At 37.6% G+C, this 20,556-nt stretch overlaps 1 protein-coding gene across 6 annotated transcripts in view; it reads left to right on the top strand.

The window, feature by feature from the left end:
* The window catches only part of SMYD3 (SET and MYND domain containing 3), a 396,216-nt gene that overhangs the window by 288,553 nt on the left and 87,107 nt on the right, over nucleotides 1–20,556 (top strand). For 5 of the 6 annotated variants that reach the window (XM_042023027.1, XM_042023025.1, XM_042023026.1 and 2 more), the window contains one exon: nucleotides 3,901–3,990. The exons of the other annotated variant lie outside the window; for it this stretch is intronic. In XM_042023027.1, the coding sequence (XP_041878961.1) occupies nucleotides 3,901–3,990 (90 nt within the window). The remainder of the gene's footprint in view (nucleotides 1–3,900; nucleotides 3,991–20,556) is intronic. 6 annotated transcript variants of the gene reach the window in all.

Raw genomic sequence — 20,556 nt, 5'->3', positions numbered from 1 at the left:
GGATAAGATAGCAAATCAGAAAACTAAATTATGCCTCAAAAAGGCAGAATTCTTTTGAAAGTAAATTTGATCTGTGATTATGTAAGTTGATAAATACTTTGCTTACATAAAATTTCCAGAAATACATTCAAAATGTGACATGCCTTTCCACTCTGTAATACTATTGCACAGATCATAGTAAAATGAATACAAGCTCAGTGTATGTCCTAAGGAAGACACAGAATTTAGCTCATGGTACTTCTACAACTCAGTGTGAGTTGTATCTATCAATATCAGTGGGAGAATACAAAACTGTCGCTGCAGTGTTAAGCTGTGACTTCCATACAGTGCTGTCATGGCTTAGGAATAGTATTCTCCAATTCAGTGCTCCCACTAAAACCACCCCACTGCTTGCTCCCCTTTCCAATGGAAAGCACAAAAGGCAAAGACCATGGGTTGAGATAAGAACAATTTTCTGGAAACAGCAATGAGATTAAAAAATGAACAGTAACAGCAGTGATATTAAGAACAAAAGGTATAAGACAAAGAAACCATTTACATGTAAAATAAAACAATATCAGACCATTTTGCCCACCTTCCTTTCTCCCACTGGAAGGAATGCCCTTCATCTTGGAAGCCAGAGAGAGTCCTTTCCCCCAGCCCTGGCAATGATGTGAGGTGGTATTGAATGACATTAAGGTCCTGGCAAAACTAGGACAAGTGTTATGAGAGATCCTGGGTTTAGGAACTGTGTTGTAGCCATGAATGTCAAAAGAAAAAATTAAGGTTTATAGACTGAGGTTGGCTTTTGTTATACCATCTCACACAATTGGAAGAAAGATCAAAAGCTTACCTGTTATCTCCTCTGACATCAATCCCTCTTATGAAAGATACTTTTATCTTACAAACCTCTTCTGTTATATTTCTCTTTCTAAGTGTAAAGGACATATCTTCTTATGTCAAATGTGCACTTTTTAATATTGATTACTTGAGACATTGTATGTGACAAAGGTAAAGAAAATAAAGAAAGGAGGCTTTGATGAATGTAAAGCAGAGTTTAACCCAGGCAGACTTTCCAGGCAGTGCCTATTAGAAAGCACAGATTTCTGATGGGCAGAGATTGCAGTGGAGTGGCTAGAATTGTACTTGTCAGTGACATGAAGAAGCACATTGAAAGGTTTAAACTGAAGCATACAGATTTAATTTTGAGGCAATAATCAAAGATGGAAAAGAGGTTAAGGTGTTCTTCTTTTCTCATTCTGAAAATCATAATACTTAGTGTGATAATCCTGTCTTTTCTTTTGTGAAACACAGACTGCAACATTTCAATTTCTTTCATTAAGGCAAATGATTTATGGCTGAATTAAAACATTGTCCTTTGGAAAGGTACATGCTCTGGATTTAAGAGTGCAAATACAGGAGAGCTTATCCATGTTCCTCAAAACTTTTTCAGAACTGCCTCTGCTGACTTGATTATCCACTCAGTAGATCCTTCTGTGTCTTTTCCCCAAAGGCTGAGATTTTTGGCAAAATAGACTGCGACCAATTGCTTTAAACTTTCTGTTCTTCATGAGCTTAGAATTTCTTAGCACAATGATTTTTAATTGTTCCAACCTGCACTTGCAATTCCATCTCTAAACTCTGATGTACTGTAACTCCAGATGTTAGTCTTGCTGTGCTGCACGTGCCTTGAGCAGCCCAGATCTTCATGCAGTGCCAACTAAATGTGAGACAGAAAAATGGGAAGATGTTGGATTTCAGGCGTGCTGTGTGTACTGCGGCCTGGCACAGATCACCACTGGACTTCTGTTAATTTTGGTACTTTCTCCTGAATGAAATGTTAACTGAAAAATGTTATTATATGAGTTTTTGGCCTTTTATGGACAGAATGAAGGACTTGAAATCTGAAGCCCTCACAGTTCAGCAGAATGTCATATTTGCTTGCTGAATGAATGAGGGTCAGATTCGCCGCCTATTTCCTAGCAAAATTAATTTGAGACCTTAAATTTAACCATAATAAACAAATTAAAAGTTCTAATAGACAAGAATAACTAGATCATCAGTGAAAGCTTTGAGAAAGAAATGTGTCAATGAGGCAATTGAAATAAGGAATGATCATGTGGCTCCTGATGATTGAGAACAATGACAGGAAAATATAACAGAACCAGAAAAATCTGAACAGAAGCTTTGCTCTGAATTTTGAAATTTGAAGACATGTTTTCAATCTGCCAGGAGGAAAGATAGGAAGCAGTGGTGCAAAAATGAGAAAGCATCATTTCAATTATATACTGTTAGTGTATCTCCCCTCTCACAGATGTGGAAGATTATCTAGGGCAGCGTAGGTGTGAGCTGCATCTTATATGGGAGGGGAAAATAACAATGGTTGTGTCCTTGCTTTACTGAGCAGTTAGGAATGACATGGGAGAGCAAGAGAGATGTCAGGTTTGTAGAATTTAGCTGTGATCCATTTTAGTTTGAGGAAACGTAACTGGGCAAGAGAAGAGCAGTGACCACTAGCGAGCATAGAGGGCGGTGATTTTTCTTAGTTTGTCAACACACAGAATAGTTACAGATGTACTGGACTGTACTTTGTTTGGCCAAGGTGGAGTTCATTTTCTTCATAGCAGCCCCTGTGGCACTGCGTCTTGGAATTGTGACTAAAACAGTGTAGGAAACACACTCATGTTTTGGCTGTTGCTAAACAGTGCTGGAAAAGCCCCAAGGCTATCTCTTTTTCACGCTCTGCCCTCTCCTAGTGAGTAGACTGGGAAGGGGACATAGCTGGGACATCTGGCCCAAATCAGCCAAAGGGCTATTCTGTGCTGTATAACATCTTTCTCAATGAAAGAAGACCCTGGCATGGGGTACGGGTGAGGGTTGGTTATTAAACTGTCTTTATCTCAACAGACAAGTTTTCTTGCTTCTTGCCTTCCCTTACTTCTGAGGCAGTGGTGGGGAGGGAGTAGTGGGTGTGTGCTTTGTTGCTGGCCGGGGTGAGCCCACGGCACAGCGCTTACTGCACAGGTTAATGGAGCATTGGGTTCTGTGGCCCCTGCTGCCTGCGACCTGATTGCCTTAATAAGGATATAGCCAACTGACAGTTCTGTGTCCTTAAACTCTGAGGCATTGAGGAACATTTTCGGGAACCAGAACACCAGGAAAAGTACCATGCAGCTAAATGTCAGTGCCTAATGCTTCAGGATATACGTTAGCATATGTGAGTCATCCAGTCAACATCCTTAATTCTTCTGAAAGAGTTGAATGAAACATAGACATAATTTTTTCCAGAAAAGGTGCTTTTTTTAGATAGACTGAGTTAATAATCATTCAATAAATAAGTACATTCTTCATTTTAACTGCCTGCAGCACTTAGAATTTCCTGTCAAGGTGATGCCACAACTGGATACTTCACATTTTATCTCTCACTGTATCGATGCCACCAAAAAATGCAGTTTAGTCTTTGAGGATCCATTCTTCACAAGAGGAGATGGTAATAAATGTGTGACCTGAGGAAGAACAGGAATAGCAAGGGCATTTTGTGCTACAGCCACTTAGCTGAGGTGAACGGTGAAAGACAGTCCTCTATCTGTAAGGGTTATTCCTAGTATAAGGATGAGGATGGGAAGTCCTAGCACAGTAGATGATCACTTAAATTTCAGATGGCAAGTAAACAGTGAAAGACTAAGAAAACTTTGCAGCACCATTCAGAAGATGAGCATAATTTCTTCTCCAGTTTGCAAGTTTTAAACTTTTCTTTACTGATTGGGTTTTCCTGTCGTTTCTTGGAGACTATCTTGTCATGTCCAGCCAACTAAAAGATGTCTAAAACCTGGAATTAGGACTGTGATATAGAAACGTAGGTTTGAACTTCAACAGTCATGAACATTTTTAAAACTAGTGTTTTCCCATGATGCTTAACAGGTAGCATCACCTGGCACTCTGCTTGAAACTTTTGTGGAGAGCAAAGGCATGGAATGCATGGTTATGCTGTTTTCAGTAGCTGATACTGTGGTGAGTAGAAAGTGATGGCAGAGGTGGGCCTGTTACGTGACGACTATAGAAATTTGCATTCTAGCTGGTCCTCAGAGATCAGAGGGGTTGGCTGTGACTAGTCTTGATTTCTGATCATAAAAAATTAGGCAGCCTGGGTACCTGTATAGATTTTATATCATTCCTGTCAAAGCATAGACAGTTATCTTGGAAACACTTGTGATCATCCTACTATTGCTTTTTTGGGTGAATGCTTTTGAATGCCTTACTGGACTAGCACAAAACAGTCTGCAATAAGTTTGGTAATGATGAATATGTGGACAAAAGAATACATTTTTTTGCTTAGTTCTGCAGGAAATTTTAATACTGCCCTAGAGTACTGCTGAAGATGATTTCAACACAGAATTCTTTGTTCCCAGTGATTTTTTGGTGTATAAATTTATGTTCTACCAGCAGTAGTAGAAATGCTCTTTAGTACCAGAGCAAATATTGCACAGATTATAATATTTTTTTTTTTTACAAAAGTGGTTGCTATTTAAATATAATGATTATAAATAAAAATTTGACAAAAGTTCCTTAGGAGTAGAAGAGAAAAAAATCCTTTTTTATAGGGCAGATGTTATTATACCAAAGGACTGACTAAATAATATTGTGAAAATATGTTCTATTTTTTTATTTTCTGCATATCATCTGCTCTCAGGTTTGTATAGAAAAGCACTGGATCAAAACACTTGGAAGTCAATGGGAGTTTTCCCATTGAGTTCCATGAGCTCTGTGCTAGATGCTTATAACTTGTGCTAACATGCTGGACATGGGGAATCTGTTTCTCCAGTGTTCATTCTCTGCTGAAAATGGAGAATGCAGTGTTGTTTTTCTGCATTGCAGTTAGCTGGACAGCCAATAGGTTTTACCTCGTCCTGTGCTGATGAGGAAACTAACATCTTTTGATGACCTCTTTCAGCCTGTGCAGAGACCAAGTATAATGTTTGCCCTTCTATTGCCAACACATGATGGTTTTGAGTGTTATTGGACATATGCTAAAGACAGAATTACCTTAGTTTTGACAGTACTGACGCTGCTGTCTTCTTCCTAACTTCTTCTGGTGGCCTTAAAGACCAAAGACAAAGTGATCATTAAAGAGAGAATTTACTTCTCAATAAATGAAATTATTTTCTTGGGGGATGTCTGAGGCACATTAATAAGCAATTCCTTGAAAAAATATTCATCACTTCTTACCCACTCATTACCACCTGCAGAAAAAAAATATTTAGATCTGTTTGCTCAGTGATGACAACGTTTCATGATTACATTTCTGCGATGTTATTAAGGTCAAGGGAATTCCTCAATTCAGTTGGTTTTGAGCACGTAAAATTACAACAAGTATTCAGGGCCTCTTTTGAGAAAACTTTATCTCCATGAACCCCTGAGAGTTTCTTTAAGCACTTAGTATTTGTTATTTATACTTTTTCTTTTCCTCTTGGATGAAAGTACAATTGAGTTAAAACAATCTTTCACTGAGAAGTACTTCATTTACAATAAGTATAACTGTAGTAATTTTATCTGTCACTCAAGATGCTGCTATCTTGTAAAGCTACATTAAAAAAAAATTGCTGTTTTATTCCCTGGAATAATTGGAAATCACAGTTGGTTAAGCAACATTACAGAAGGTCATCATTTTTAAAAATAAAAAAAATAGAAGCTAGAATTATCCAAAATAGTTGAAGAAAGACCTCTGGATATTTTTTTCACGTAGAAGCGCTTTTTTACGTAACAGTGTTTGAGAAATTGGCATCTGTCTGTCAAATATATGAGACAGTCTAATCAAAGTCAGTTAACTCTGGTTAACAGTTCAGATATGTTTGAAACACTGATGTTTAGCTTGTTTGGATTTATGTCACATGAACAAATTTTACATTCCAAGGGGTTTCGCCGTAGCTTGACTCTGGGCTTATTCACTGAAAAAAACAGGGTGTGACATTAGGGCAAGTTGTTGGAAGCAGGAACAAAGGGCCTGAGCTTTTTGTTGTTGTTGCATCACATTCTTATGAAATGGTATTGTAAGCCTCACAGGACAGGGAGAAGACAAAGAAAAACTGGGATACAGAGCTGTAGAGTTGGATAAAACAATTTCTATTAAATGCAGAGCTCTGGGTCACAGAGAGGGTAAGCGATTTGACCAAAGCCACAGAGGAAGTATGTTGCAAGTCAAAGGCTGGAAAATTGGTGCTCAAGTTCTCAGTTATTTTTCTGCAAGAATTAGTGGACATTGCAGAAAAATAACACCTTTTTTCTCATTCACTGTCCTTATCACTCTCTTCCTATACTTGCTACATTTTGTTTTATCTTCTTATGTGACACTGCAAAAAAAAAGTCCAGGAAGGTGGTAGCTGCTATATTTTTACTGATGTGCCATATCGTATCTCAAAGATAATTTAAACAAATTTCTGGTTCTCTGAAGAATTCTCATGCAGTTTCTGAAAACCCTATTAGTATGTTAGGTATTCTACATTTGGCACCACTAGAATAATGATTTTTGACTGAGTGTATAGCCAGGGGACTGTCCTAATTTGCATTGTTAGAATTTTAACGAATACAATAATATCCCTGCAGGTCATTTGCAACCTGTGTATTCTATTTGCTGAAGCAATGTCATCTAAATTAGCATTGTGAGAAGATGATTGTAAATTATTAAGTTAGCATGTCTTAAGAAGTTACTGCCCCTGAGCTGAGATGCAGTAACTGATTGTTGCATGCCTCTCTTTTGTGACAGGCAAACTGTAGCTAATTTAATGCTAATTTAAGTCACTACACAGTGCCTGATTGTCTGACCATACCTTAAAATCTATTCTTTTAAATACTTAGTTTTATTTTTTTTCATGGTAAAGTCTGAGGTTGCTCACAAGCTATCTAAAGCTTATTTATCTGACAGAATCAATACAAGGTCACACACTTTACTCAGATGGTTCAGAAAATGAATTTTGTTCAGGGATGTGTGTGTGGCGTGGGAGGCTGCTGCTGGGTTTAGATTCTGTTTCAGTGCAGGTGCATGGCAGCCCACCAGCCAGAATGGTTGCTCTGGCACAGGAATTGAACACTCTGTCCTTGGGTACAGTGTAGCCTCTGTATCCTCTCTTTGAGTATCCTGCCTTTGAGTTTGCTGTGTTTACTGAAGTAAACAGGGTTGGATGTTGACATCTTTGTATTCAGTAACTAAAGTGGACTTTTCTTGGAAGTCTCTTTAAGTGTTGCCATTCCCTACTCAATGTCTCTATATAGATACAATTTTGGCACATTTTGGAAGGAAGGGCAAGGCAGGAGCCAGAATGATCACTTAGGATTCCTTTATTCAGTCTAGTCTTACATAGTACTGGCACAGGCACAGTGTTTTTGTGGCTGTCAGTGAAGTTCTTCATAGCCATAGAGTTATCTTCAGGAGAAGGAGATTTTCAGAATGAGACAATAAACAGATATGTGCTGTTGGGGGAGCTTTTGGGACAAGACAGGCTTCCGGAATAGAGTGCAGACTGATAGTCGGGAAGTGCTCAGATCCTACGAGTGCTGCCAAAGTAGGGCTCCAGCTAGACAGTTTAAAAACCTAGACAGAGATTGTATCAGGCATATTTTTAGAAAATAATTATGCACATTCTTTTGAATATATAGAATGATGGTGAAAATTGTATCATTCATCAGGCATGTTGGTTTAAAAAACCAAGAGATGCTGTTAGAGCCTGAGAACAGAGACATCGTATCTTTGTGAGAGATTCACAGATGCTTGATTTCATTCATCCACCCACACAGTCTGAGATAAGCATAAGAAAATTGTTCTACTTCAAGAAGGGAAATTAACTGACTTGAAAAGCTGTCTTGGAGGTCAAGGACTTCTATGATAAATCTTCTACATTTTTATTTGATCAATTTTCTGATGTTTCCACATAAGAGTTGGTTGGTTTTATGTTTTCATGTTCTCAGAGCAGAGAATCCACATTTTGTAAAATATACTTCTGTACAGTAAAAAAGAGCGCTATCAATGAAACTGCTGTCAGTACCAATTCATGTACTTCTTGCCATTTTCTTTCCTGTGATAATATTTAATTCATTCGAACCTTAACAGAGATTGCTGTTAAAAAGAAACGAGAGTGAATGTCAGACAAAAAGAATTCAGCAAATGAGTTTGGCCTAGGTAGAATATTTAACATTACAAAGAAAGCAACCAACTTCCTCCCTAATTATATTACATTTTTGTCACTGTCTGATGGATCCTTCACTGTTAAAAATTGTATCAGTACCATGTGAAATCTGTTTGAACTGTGCTGATATGCACAGCTGAGGAACTTGTCCAGTATTACAAGCACCTATTGGGTCTCAGAAGTTGGATGGTCCTAATAGTAACAAGCACGGTCACATTAGCACAGGCATCTTCTAGTTGTTTGTTGACTTAAGAAATCAAATTAACTCAATAGTATGATATGCAGACTGTTTAGCATCACTATTAAAAACGTTTATCGCAGTTTTAGAATAATGTCTGTATTTGTGATGTTGGGTGTGCTTTGTAGTGATGTGGTTGGTTGAGCTCCAAGTGCCTGACTCATGCCAAATTAGAATGAGACTTCATTCAAAAAAAAAATGTTACAAATAGGAAATTCCTGGAAAATAATTCAGAAAACTCCCCAAATCTCATAAAGGTTATTGCTTAAGTTAAATGTGCTTGAATTGTATGAGACTGGCATTTCTATAAAATACTCAGATTTTTCAAGACAGCATTTACTGACAAACCTTCAGTTAAATCTAGTTTACAGATTATCCTTACTGTTCCTGGGAAGGATCTTCTCCTCTCATTTGGCTGAGTCACAGCTGCTTTCAATTATAATCTCCATAAGAGATATTGTCTGCATAAAACATAGTTCAGGTACCCTGTCCTATCTAACACCAACCACTATACTTTGGTTAAAATCTTACTTGCTTGAGAACAAAGTGTCTGGTCTGCTAATCTAAATGTTTTTGCACTCCTATATTCATGGCACCTACGGAGTTGCTTTCAACTGTCTTGAAGGAAAACTGAAAAGTTCTTGAAAGCAGCATGAGTCACGCAAGAATTTGCATTTTTCTTTTACTTGGTGTTGTTTCTTAGGCTTATGAACTGATCCTAGAAGGGAAAACTGGTATTTCAAGTGAGACTATGATTTTTATGACAAAAATTGCCTTTTTTTTTCCTGAAAAAGCCTTGTATTTTGGCATTATTCACATAAGGCTATATGCAGTGTGAATACCTGTAAAAGCATATATGAAGGCTTCAGTGAACCAGGAATTTGTTTAAATTGTTTTTGAAATGAGCAAATGGGTATATGGCCTGAAACCAAAATTTTTCTCATACTTTTAAAAAAAGTTCCATACAGATTTGAATTAAGATTCTCTAGCTGGGGCCTTCTGTGAAAACAGAAGGAAATAAGTTGCCATTCATCCCAACCTGTTCCTCCTAAAGTGGAAAATAGCACAGATTTCATTGTGCACTTTCAATGACTCCAAGAAAAACAATTCATAATATTTGTCCACTGAAAATGAATAGCAGTGACTGTTTTCCTAGATGTGTACATTATTTTCCCACATGCATTATTTTCCTACATACATTTATATATGCCATTTATATGTGTTTTGATTATCTCAGAAAAAAAACCCACTTTTTTTTTCTTTCCTAAAATTCATTATAGATAACTTGTATTGGGGCCAGAAACTGCACATGCTTTCAATGTACAGACAAGAGTATAATTTTGGAAAATACACTGTTGATGACACTGTTTTTCTTGTGTCACAGAAAAAGTTTGTCTATTGAGGGCTATTTCCTCATGAAAGAAGGGGAAGGGGGAAGATAGCCTTTTAGATCTTTTCACATTTTCTTCTTTCATTGAAAGAAAATAATTTAAATTCTTCCAGAATCTGGTTTTCTTGTCACACGTGTTTTGAAGGCATCTGTTTACTTACTAGTTTTAGACTAAAGCTGCTTTCTGCAGTTTTTTGTTTGGAGTTTCCTCTGTCATGGAATGGGGGGAGGAGGAACAGAAAGTATTTGCTGTCAGGCTGGAATAATTATGTTTCTGTTGCAATTATGTCTTAAGTACTGTAATCTTTTTCATAGCAGTATATTGCCATGACCTGGTTCACTGAAGAAAGCAACTCGTGTAAACTGGCCCTGTGCACAGTCAGCGTGGGGGGCTCAGGGCAGGGACAGGCCAGAGCCCGCTGGTGCCTGCCGGGCACTGACAAGAAGCTCTATCACATTTGTGCTCCGACAGCCTCAGGGCTTCCTGGTGCCCGTCCTGGCAAGGGCCCTTCCTGGGGACTCCCCATTCTGGGGGACAAGTGACTTTCCCAACTCACTAGGAGACAGGAGCCAACTCAGACCTTCTTAGACCCCAAGTCAGAAGTGTTTGGAAAGTATGAGTGCTAACAGGGCACACAAAAAGCACACCAGCTGTGTTCGGTTTTGTATTGAATTTGGAGCCTGACAACTTTAGTGCTGGGTGTATTTTCTGGGTGCCTTCCTGGCCTGAAACGGTCACGCACGTTTGAGGGTGTAGACCTGACAGCCCCCGCTGCGGCCACTGGCTCCCCTTGCCTGTCAGGGCCCAGGAAAGCTGCTCCCCACGGCAGCCGCTCCCTCGCTGTCAGTGCTGTGCGTGTGGAGAGGCAGCATGGCGCTGTCAAGGCAGCTGCAGCGTAGGGGTGGTGAAGGCCCGGCAGCAAGGGAACAAGGTGGGTCGCGCGGCCTCTCATGCCCTGGCATATCACAGAATCACCGAACAGCTAATGCTGGAAGGGACCTCCAGAGGTCAGCCAGTCCAACCCCCCTGCCAAGGCAGTGTCAGCTAGAGTAGGTTGTGCAGGAACACGTGGGTGGGTTTTGAATGTCTCCACTGAGGGAGATTGCACGGCCTCCCTGAACAGCTTGTTCCAGTGCTCTGCCACCCTCAGTGTAAAGAAGTCCTTCCTCATGTTGAGGTGAAACTTCTTGTGTTTTAGATAATGTTGCTCCTCATCCTCTCACTGGTCACCACTGAACGCAGAGTCTGGCACCATCCACTTGGCACCCACTGTTGAGATATTTATATGTATTAATGAGATCCCCTCTCAGACTTTTCTTATCTAGATTAAACAGGCCCAGCTCCTGCAGTTGCTCCAGACCCCTCATCATCTTTGTGGCCCTCCTCTGGACCCTCTCCAGTAGCTCATTGTCTTCCTTGTGCTGTTTGGTTGCTCTTGTCCCCAGTACTTCAGGGGTCTCCCTTCCTGGTTTGTGGTTGAGGTTTTAAAAGCACTCTGCAGCTTTATAGGTTTTGGCTGCTGAGGAGATTTCTTTCCCTCCTCTTTGTCTTGCTCCCTTTTGTGTTTTCTGTTGGATGAGTTTGCTGTGTAATGGCAGGTAATGGCCATGCAGTAATCTGCATAAGTGGAGAAAGGCAAATGCAGGCTGAAAATGTACCAGAGAAGTGTGTTGGAGCTACTGCCTGATTTCACAGCATCATGCAGCCAAGACAGAAGACATGAAATAATACGTGGCCCCTTAACTGGCGTAACACTGAACAACGCTGTGCCTGCAGCTGTATTACAGCACTGCACATTCAACATGTGCCACAGAGAAATATAGAGCCAGGAATCCTATTCCAGTTGAGGATTTTATGCTTCTGTTATTTTTCAAATAACATTAAGATTTTTTTTCTTTCTAACTGTAAACCTTTTGGATACAGTCAAAGACTTAAAATTCCTTTGTATGCCAAACTGCTGCTGAGGTGCTTTGTGTCCTTGGTGTTACATTCAACATCTTTATTCAGTTCTGCATTTCCATTCTTCACAGTGCTGTTGTAACGCTTAACTAATTAATGTCTACACATTGTTTAGTGTCCTTGAGCAAATAGAAATATAAAGCTACACATATATAGGAAAAAACCTAGTATTTCAGGCCTTCTGAACTCTGGTTTCAATGTGTAGTCACAAAACTGAATTGCCAAAGGGAGAAGCAGGAAAGAAGCTTTATGAGAAGCTGCAATGAGGAAAGGATATCCAAAAGCATTACTTTTTTCTTTTCTCCCTACTAATTAACTGCTCCCAAATTATTTTACTTCCCAAAATTGAAGCAAGAAAAATAACAAAAATAGTTATTCCAATAACTAAATGATACCAGGAGAAGAAAAGAAAATTTTATGCCCAAAATAATAATTCTCATCATGGTCTAGGTGAAAATTTCTGTGTGGGGTAAAAAATAAAGAATCAATATTTTCTGAGGTTCATTTTTCTGTTAATTGCTACTGTATTACGGCAGGACTTCTTCCATCTTGTCTTTGGGATTGTGATTTACATTTAAAATCTATGTTGCAATGTATGTAATAAACTACAATAAGCTAAAAACATTAATTTTTAAGTCAGCATACATGTCTGCAGACTCAGCAACTGCCACAATTTTAGTATTTGAGTGTGAATTTTTATTACCTAGTTCATGGTTGGCTTATGAAGTTCAAAAACAGCAACAACAAAAATGAAAGGCTTGAGCTGATTTTAAATGAATTTTGACAGATTTATAATCTGCTATCAGGGATTCCAAAAGTAAAGACAAAAGCTGCTTTTGGAGGGTAAATGGTTTCTTGAAAATTATTTGCTTGTTGAAATGAAGGGAATGAACAGGCTCAGATGTTTATTGATTTAAATATGTAGCATTTTTATTTGTGAATGATTTTGAAATTGGTAATATCTAAGCTCAGTTATTGTGCAGTTAATTACTATGGACACTTGGTTTGCAAAATGTGTGGCTTTACAGCTAACTTCTGCCAAAGACCACATAATGTTAAATAACATCTCATTTTTTAGACATACACATGAAGTGGCATGGGAGTATGTTCATAGTCATGCACACAGATCTCCAGAGAGAAGTCTGAATAAGTAAATATCAGTGAGGTTTATTTTGCAATTGTCATTTTATATGTCTTGGAATAGATGTGTCAGATTTGTATAAATAAAGCTTTTAAAATAATGGCTTTTATGTAAAAGTTCAGTCATTATTTTTTGTTTTGACTAAAACATCCCTGCTTCTGTCTTCCCACATACTGGTAGTGATGCAGATCTCCTAAAGCCTGATCAGCTTTCCTGACCTTGGCTGTTGTTATCCAGTCTTAGGGAAGTATTGTGGAACAGATCATCTTTTAGTTATCAAGACGAAGTGTTCTTCGCTTGATTTCTCACTTTAACATGTTACCACTGGTAAAAGATTTCTGCATTCATTTCATTAAGTATTGTCAAGTACTACTCAGTGACATATGTATTAATAAGAAGCATGTAAAAAAGTCACCCAGCACATCTGTTATTGTCTTCTTCCCATCTCAGGCACAGATCCTGGGATTGGTGCTGGCTGTTCTGCCTCAGGAATCCTCCTAATGGCCAGATTCTGCATGAAAATCATATGTGTATTCAATAAAAAATAAATGTAAGGTTAGCATTTCCTTTCTTACGGTAGTCCCACTGATGGGACTTAAGACACAGTAAGCCATGTAACACAACTGAAATAGAAATATTTAAGTGAATGGATGAGCCTTTCATGGGGCTAGGTTTGCAGGGTGACTTACTGAGGCAGATAAAAAAGGGCAGCAGTAACATGTGAGCCACCCTTTTGAGGTTATTGAGAAAGCTCAGCTGAAAACAAAACTTCTCTGTAAGTGCTTGCATGAGCATGATCTCTTTCTAAAACAAGAGCAAAGCATGGAGATTTGTTTCTCCATCATCAAATGACTGAGTAGTTCGTACAAAGGTAGGTGACAATCTGAACCTTTTTACTTGTAAAGCAGCAGAAGAGAATAATTCTGTGGTCAACGTGTCAGTACTCGTTTGTTCAGTCATTCCTACGTTAGACAATTGACAGTGCAATATCCAGGTGATAGATGCTGACCAGGTACTATGGTGTCAGTCGATGGACTCCAGTGTTTCTGCAGCCCGCTTTCCAAGGCAAGGCATGTGATTTATGTAGCCCCCAGTTGTCCCACTGATATTAACTCCTTAGTTAATAAGAGACAGATTTTATGAATTGATGAGTGTGCCTTGGAGCCAGGGACCTTGAGAACCATGGGCAGGTGAAGCTTCAGTTTCAGAGAGTTGAATTCAGCCCTGCATCTATGTGCAGAGGCAAAAACTACTGCTGGCCATTGACTGCCACACTGACGCCTTTGAGATCACACCAGCAGGCACTTCCAGGTAAGTACTGTGTCTGAGCTGGATTGCTGCTTAGAACTACTGAGTGAATTAAGTTGTGCCATAATTTTAAAAACAAAACTCTACCTATATTCTGTTGCAGTCTGCATATCATAACACATTTGAGCTGCTGGTGGAGGAAATTAAGCACTATTAGCCTTGACTTGTATTTTGCCAGATTCTCTCCTTTAGACTGTATCCACAGACTGTTAATAAGTACTAACTAAGAAGCAAGTTAGCTGTTTGATCTTGGTTTTGAATACATCACCTCATGTAGTTTTGGGCTCTATTTTATTTCTCTTTATTAATTCAGTCATTTTATAGTGTTTGTTACTTTTTCTTCTCTTGCTTCTTATCTTCTTTGTTAAAAATCATGGACATGTAACTCAAGGTTTGGAGATGTAGTTTTGAGAAACAGATGTAGAAGTCTAAATTTCATCCTAAAGGATAATTTTCACATATTTGGTTTCAATATATTACACAATCTGAAAAACAGATTTAGAAGATCCATCAAGCAGTAATAGCTCAATAGATTCTTCGATGTGGTGCTATCACAGTGAGAATAAAATGTCAAAAAAGTAGTAACAGTGAAGTTTAAGATAAATACTTTGTTCATGTCTAGTAAGAGCTTTGCCAATGAAAAGGGGCACCTGTTTCAGCTTCACTGAGGAGGTCATGTTACTGACTGTCCATCAAAAAACAGTTGGACTCAGTCTGGAAAGACTGGCTACAAAGGCTAGAGCATGATTCAAACTTTCAAAAAAAAATTTTTTTTGTTAGGATTAAAAACAAGCAAAAAAACCAAACAAAAACAACACAAAAACCACAAAAACCAAAACCAAACCAAAACCAGGGAAGTGTTTGGTATTTGAAAGCTTGATATTATGGAGTCTTGTTATAAGACCTAAAGGTTACAATTTTACAATTTCACACAGCTGATTTATATTTCAGATGAATGGCCAAAAGTAGCAAAGCATGTAAAATACTTAAAAAATACATTTTAACTGTAACTTAAACAGGAATTGATGGAATAAATTACTCTTTTCTGTCATAACATGTAAACAAGAGAATTATTTCCACATTGGCGGAAAAAGGAATGAATATACTTTGTTCTCATATGGCTCTCATAACAAAAACTAACAATGAAAACTTACCTAGTGTGATTTTGTAATTTTTGTTTTAAATTTTGATTGTATCATGAAAGATTCCTTAGGGTGAAATGTCTTGGGTTTTGGAATTACTTTGTAGTTTTACCTCATTCTATGCATGAAAGTATAACAATTTAAAGGTAAAATTTTCATATGCAGCCAAATCAGATGAGAGACAAGTCATAAATGAAAGGAAAATATATTCTTAAATAATCATAGCCGAATACTCAATTTTAAAGATCCTAATTCACCACAGAAGAATGTATTTTGGCATGTAGGGTTTTGGCATGATGTTTGTGTAAAAAACAGTATGAACATAAGGAGGGGAGTTGGTATCATAATGTGTAGGAGAAATGCAGCAGTAGATTTGAATAACCTTGTGCCTTGTAGTTCGTATTTCTGATCCAATTTTGCACTTTCTTTAGTTCTGTGATGATTACAAGAGAGCTTTGTGGTGTAAATTTGGAGTTTTCATTTGGAGGTGGGGTGAGGAATTCGCTAGGATCTACTACAGTTGTTGTGACCAAAAATGATTATGTTCTTTGCTGTCACCCTGCATTTTGTCAGGTGTAATAGAAATGCCAGCTGCTCCTCATCACTTGCTGAAATCACTGTTTTCTTGTCGTGGGTACATGTAAAGATCAGATTTGCACAAAATGGAGAAAAAAGCTCAAATTAGGGAGTATGAAAACTGTAGATAAGGATTTGCTGAGAGTGAATCTGCATATCAGAAAAAAATATCATGAAACACTAGGAGAGTGTTGTGATTCAAAGGGGTATTTTGTAAATATTTTGTTAGTTTTGTAAATGCATCACAGCCCTCTCAGCCTTGGAATGTATAACATACTACCATTGTTATTTTCTGAGTGAACAGAGTGTATGTTGGGACTTTGAAATATAGAGGTCATGTTCTTAAAATTTCTGGTATCATGAATCTAGGTTATGAAAACTATTGACTTAACTTAAAAATTGTAACATAAAGAAAATTGAAAGAAAGCATCAGCTTTCCAGGATACACACTGGTAATTACTTTCCTGGTCTTGCATATATAAGGGAGATTATACAACTTTTCTTGTAAAGAAACTTTGATACTTGTTCATAGGCAAAAGTGTCACTTTCCCATGAAAAAATGTATTGTTATGGCAGTAAGTGGCACTTTGTAAATGGCCATATATCATTTGAGTGCTGGGAAAACACAAGCATTTTTGATAAATGCAGTTTCAGTGCCTTTCAAGGTATCTCAAGGTCAGGGAAAAAAATGAAAAAAAAATAGCATGTTATTTTTAAAAATGTTTGCTCAACTTCCATGTTTCACTAGTCATACTATCTAATGATATCACATCTACTGTGTTGGTTTTAAGAAAGAAATTTTTGATTTTTATTTTATTATTTAAGGTTAATATGGGACATGTGTTAGGAATTAAGCAAATCAAAGTTTGTAGACTTTTGATATTGAGGATTTTTTTTGTCGTAAATGTGCAGAATTTTAACCACATGGAATTAGATCACTCAATTTCAGTGCTCAGAGAAATTTTATTTTAGGTTCACCTTATGAACTTTCTTCCTACCTGATTGTTGTTTTGCGTAACTCATCTGGTGCCACTGAAGTCACTGCCAATTTACATTAAAATAAGTGCAAATTTTGTGCTCTTACTTGTGTTGCAAGCTTCAAAAAAAAAACCACGTGGAGTTTAGACAAAGATAAACGAACAGGGAGTGGATTATTTTGTTTCAAGCTTATTTGTACAAAGGTATATTCTTTATCAATGAATGTTTCTGAGAAGTTGACAGATTCTGACTGTTAGATTTAGTTCATCTTGTAGAGGTGGGGAAAGCCCTGTTCATCACAGAAATGCTCTTAGGAGGTTTCTTTGCTGCTGAGTTTGTGAAAGGGCAAAGGTGAAGGAGTGGGGAGAAAATTCTTTTGCTAACACAAGTATTTCCTGTAGACAGCAATTACATACAGGTCTGTGAACTTTAGTTAGCTACCCACAAGCATTTGAACTGTGAGCTCAATGTAGTGTTTGTACAACCTTCCTTTATTTCCAAGGTATCTGGTAGAGACTTTTTAAAAATTAAATACTTTTTTTTTTCTCCTGTTACAAGTGAAAGATCAAATAATGCAATTATTTGACCATTTTCTCACCAATTTACAGTCTGTGTACCCTAAGAGAGTTCATTAAGTAGGAAGCATACATAGAAGCTCAGCTTTTTCCTGACTTTTTCTGCAAGCTATGATTCTAACTGTGCTACTCTATATCTAGCTATTTTACAGTGCTTTTGTCAACTCATTGCTAGATGTTCCTTGACTCGGAGTTCTGTGCTTGAGCTTAATTTGGATTAAATTGTACATTTCCTTTTCTCTGTGGCTCTTACTCAAATGGAGGTGTTGCTTAATGCTGCCTCTAAGTCTTGTGTGTTTATTCCTAAATAGTAATAGTGTATAGTAACAATGAGGAAAATCTGTATAATGGCTACATCTAATCTGGTACAATAAAGAAAAATACTATTTCAAAGGAAAATGTATTCTAGTCAGTTGTAGGTAGAACAATATCCTGCGAATTTTCTGTTTTGTTGAAATAGTGGCCTTCTGCTAAGGAATTCTGATGGATGGGATGGTGTTTCTGGATACTAGTTTATGGAGTACAGGCATTGTGGGTTCTGAAAGCCTTGATCCCATGTAACCACCCAATATATGTACATGGTCCCTTCTCTTGGCATAAAAAGCAGTTATTTTCTACTAATACTTTCAAAAGTCACAAAGGAATCCAAGCAAATTGTGAAAGGGGCTTCCTGTAACTTAGTACCAACTATTCAGTCATTTCTGATTGGACCAGGTTGTAGCATCCCGAGCCTTTCAAGCAAAATCCCTCTCCCTGGCCTGAGAAATACAGCTCTGCAATGTTCTCATTTAGGTCCTGGGTGCCACGTGCACCCTGTGGTCCAAAGGAGACCAGGACCACAGAGCAGGATTGGTTTTTTTTTTTTTTTATTTAACTCCTGTCAAATATAGCAGAGAATGCTTGCAAATTGTGTTTGGTATTGTTAGACATCATTGACTGACCATGGTTTGTCATCAAATAGGATCATCCAAGAATGCTGGACTAGCACTGGGGGAATGAGAAAAGGAGCAGCATCAGCACAAAAGCTGTATCTCACTGTAACTGGACATGTATGAGCTGTGTTGAGATGTGTCCAAATGTTATGAAATTCCAAAACCAGAATTATTTCAACTGTTTCCTGATCATAGCATTGTTTGAAAAAATAGCCCCAAAATAGAGAGATACAAAATAAATGCTGGCTGGAAACCCTTGAGGAGTTGATTGTTCAGAGATACTAAGAATGCACACATCCTGCAGAAATCCAAGAACTCATTGAATACAGAGTGCTTGAGTTATAGAGGCCTTAAATTTACTGCTTTACCTTTAATTTGTTCTATGCCTCACATCACATCTTTAAGTCAAATACTGTTCTATTTTGTACTTATATTGAGTTTGAGTTATATATTCTGTCTTATCATACTGCTATTTTCTGATATGGGCATATTCACCTTTTTGTGTCAGTGCACATGCTTAGAGCAGTTTTCCCTTTCCATCAGGAAGACGTCTACAACTGTGCTCTGGACTTAGCAATCTTTTCAGTGCCTTCAATAGGCCACTACCCTTTTTCCCCAGAAGACCTCTCATTAAGGCAATCAGCTGGGTATTTCAGTGTTTCAGAATTGAATACAGAGTGAGCTTTTTGTTTCACAGTTTTATTTTGTCCTGTTAAACTTCTAATTGCCACCTGGACTTGATATATTTGATTAATACCAGGTGGTACTGCACTCCTTTTTGCCGTCCCTGGACAGGCCTAGCCTGCGTCAGACACATCACCTGCTATGGAACACTAGCATCAGTCATTGTATCTGACAGCACTGTTCATACACATTCCTGTGGAAGTAAGGTCTACGAGTGAGCAAAAAACATTCTGCAGGCATATGCTAACCAAGTGTTTAAAAACTTTAAAAGGAGATTATTTTATTTAAGATATTCTACACTGGCATTTTGCAAACAGCTCATATAATTGGCAAATTATACTTTTACACACAATTTAAATGACCTGCTCTCAGAAGATATTTGACTGTTAACTATCTGGAAGAACATAATACATGATTCCTATTGTCTTATTTGGAAATTCTTGATTTCCAAATACCTTTAATGGATAGAAAGGGGTTTATACCACAAAAGGTGATACATTTACAAAAGGGTATGTCTGACGTCCTGATTTTAGAAGTAGTAATGTCACCCAGGAATACACTGGAAAATAAACAATAGCTAAGTAACTTAAAACCTTTTTAAGTATATAATTTTTTTTTGCTTTATCGATATGATGAAAAGAACAATACTTATTCCTTTTGATAAAGCTATATGTCAAAAGAAAAGCAATATTAGTTTACCTATAGAGAAAAAGCATAAGAAAAATGGAAGGAACTGGCAGCAGTATCAGTGTTCTTTCAGGCTTCAATGCACTAACATTATAAGAGCCTGAAATTTTGTTTGGTTAATACAAAGCAAAGCAGGTTTTGGTTAGCCTTGCTTGTCAGTGATCAACAGGCAGATTGTTGGTGTCGTATGCTTCCACGTGGGGTTTCTGTGTATTTCTTATCACCATACTAAAAGAGAAAAACACTCTTAGGTTCAGTTCTAAAACTCCCCAGTCATCTCTGTTTTAGGTTGTAAGTCAAGCAGCAAAGTGAGATTAGTGCTGGTTCAAAAACCACATGCTGCATATAAAAAAGAAATTGAAAAAAGTGGATTTTTTTCCTAAAAAATGGTTTCCATGTTTCTAAATTAATCAAGTTTAATGTTTTTTGTTGCTCATTTTAGAAGAAGTTTCAAACTCAAGCCACTTATCTACACTTGTTTAAGTTTTTAGGATTTAAAAGTACTCATTTAATGCCATTACATTTTGGAAGAGATGTTTCTTTTTTTTCCTACCCTTTTTGTAATTTTCTTCTCTTCGAACATTCTCAGCTTTTGTGCTTTCAGAAACTTCCTGGTGGAAACAATTTTAAAGTGAGGGTGTGAAAAAAGTTTGTTATATTGCCTATATAATGCCTATATATTCCCTATCCGCTCCCCCCAGTAGAAAAGATATTGTTGTGCAATAGCTGAAGAGTGAGGAAGAGAGAAGAGAAGAGAAGAGAAGAGAAGAGAAGAGAAGAGAAGAGAAG

The sequence above is a fragment of the Corvus kubaryi genome, unplaced genomic scaffold (genome assembly GCF_017639235.1).
Source record: "Corvus kubaryi isolate FWS band 111438036 unplaced genomic scaffold, C.kubaryi_AGA036_p1.0 37232, whole genome shotgun sequence".
Classification (NCBI taxonomy): domain Eukaryota; kingdom Metazoa; phylum Chordata; class Aves; order Passeriformes; family Corvidae; genus Corvus; species Corvus kubaryi.
Note: the sequence above shows the minus strand (reverse complement) of the source record. Positions and strands in the feature narration are given on the sequence as shown.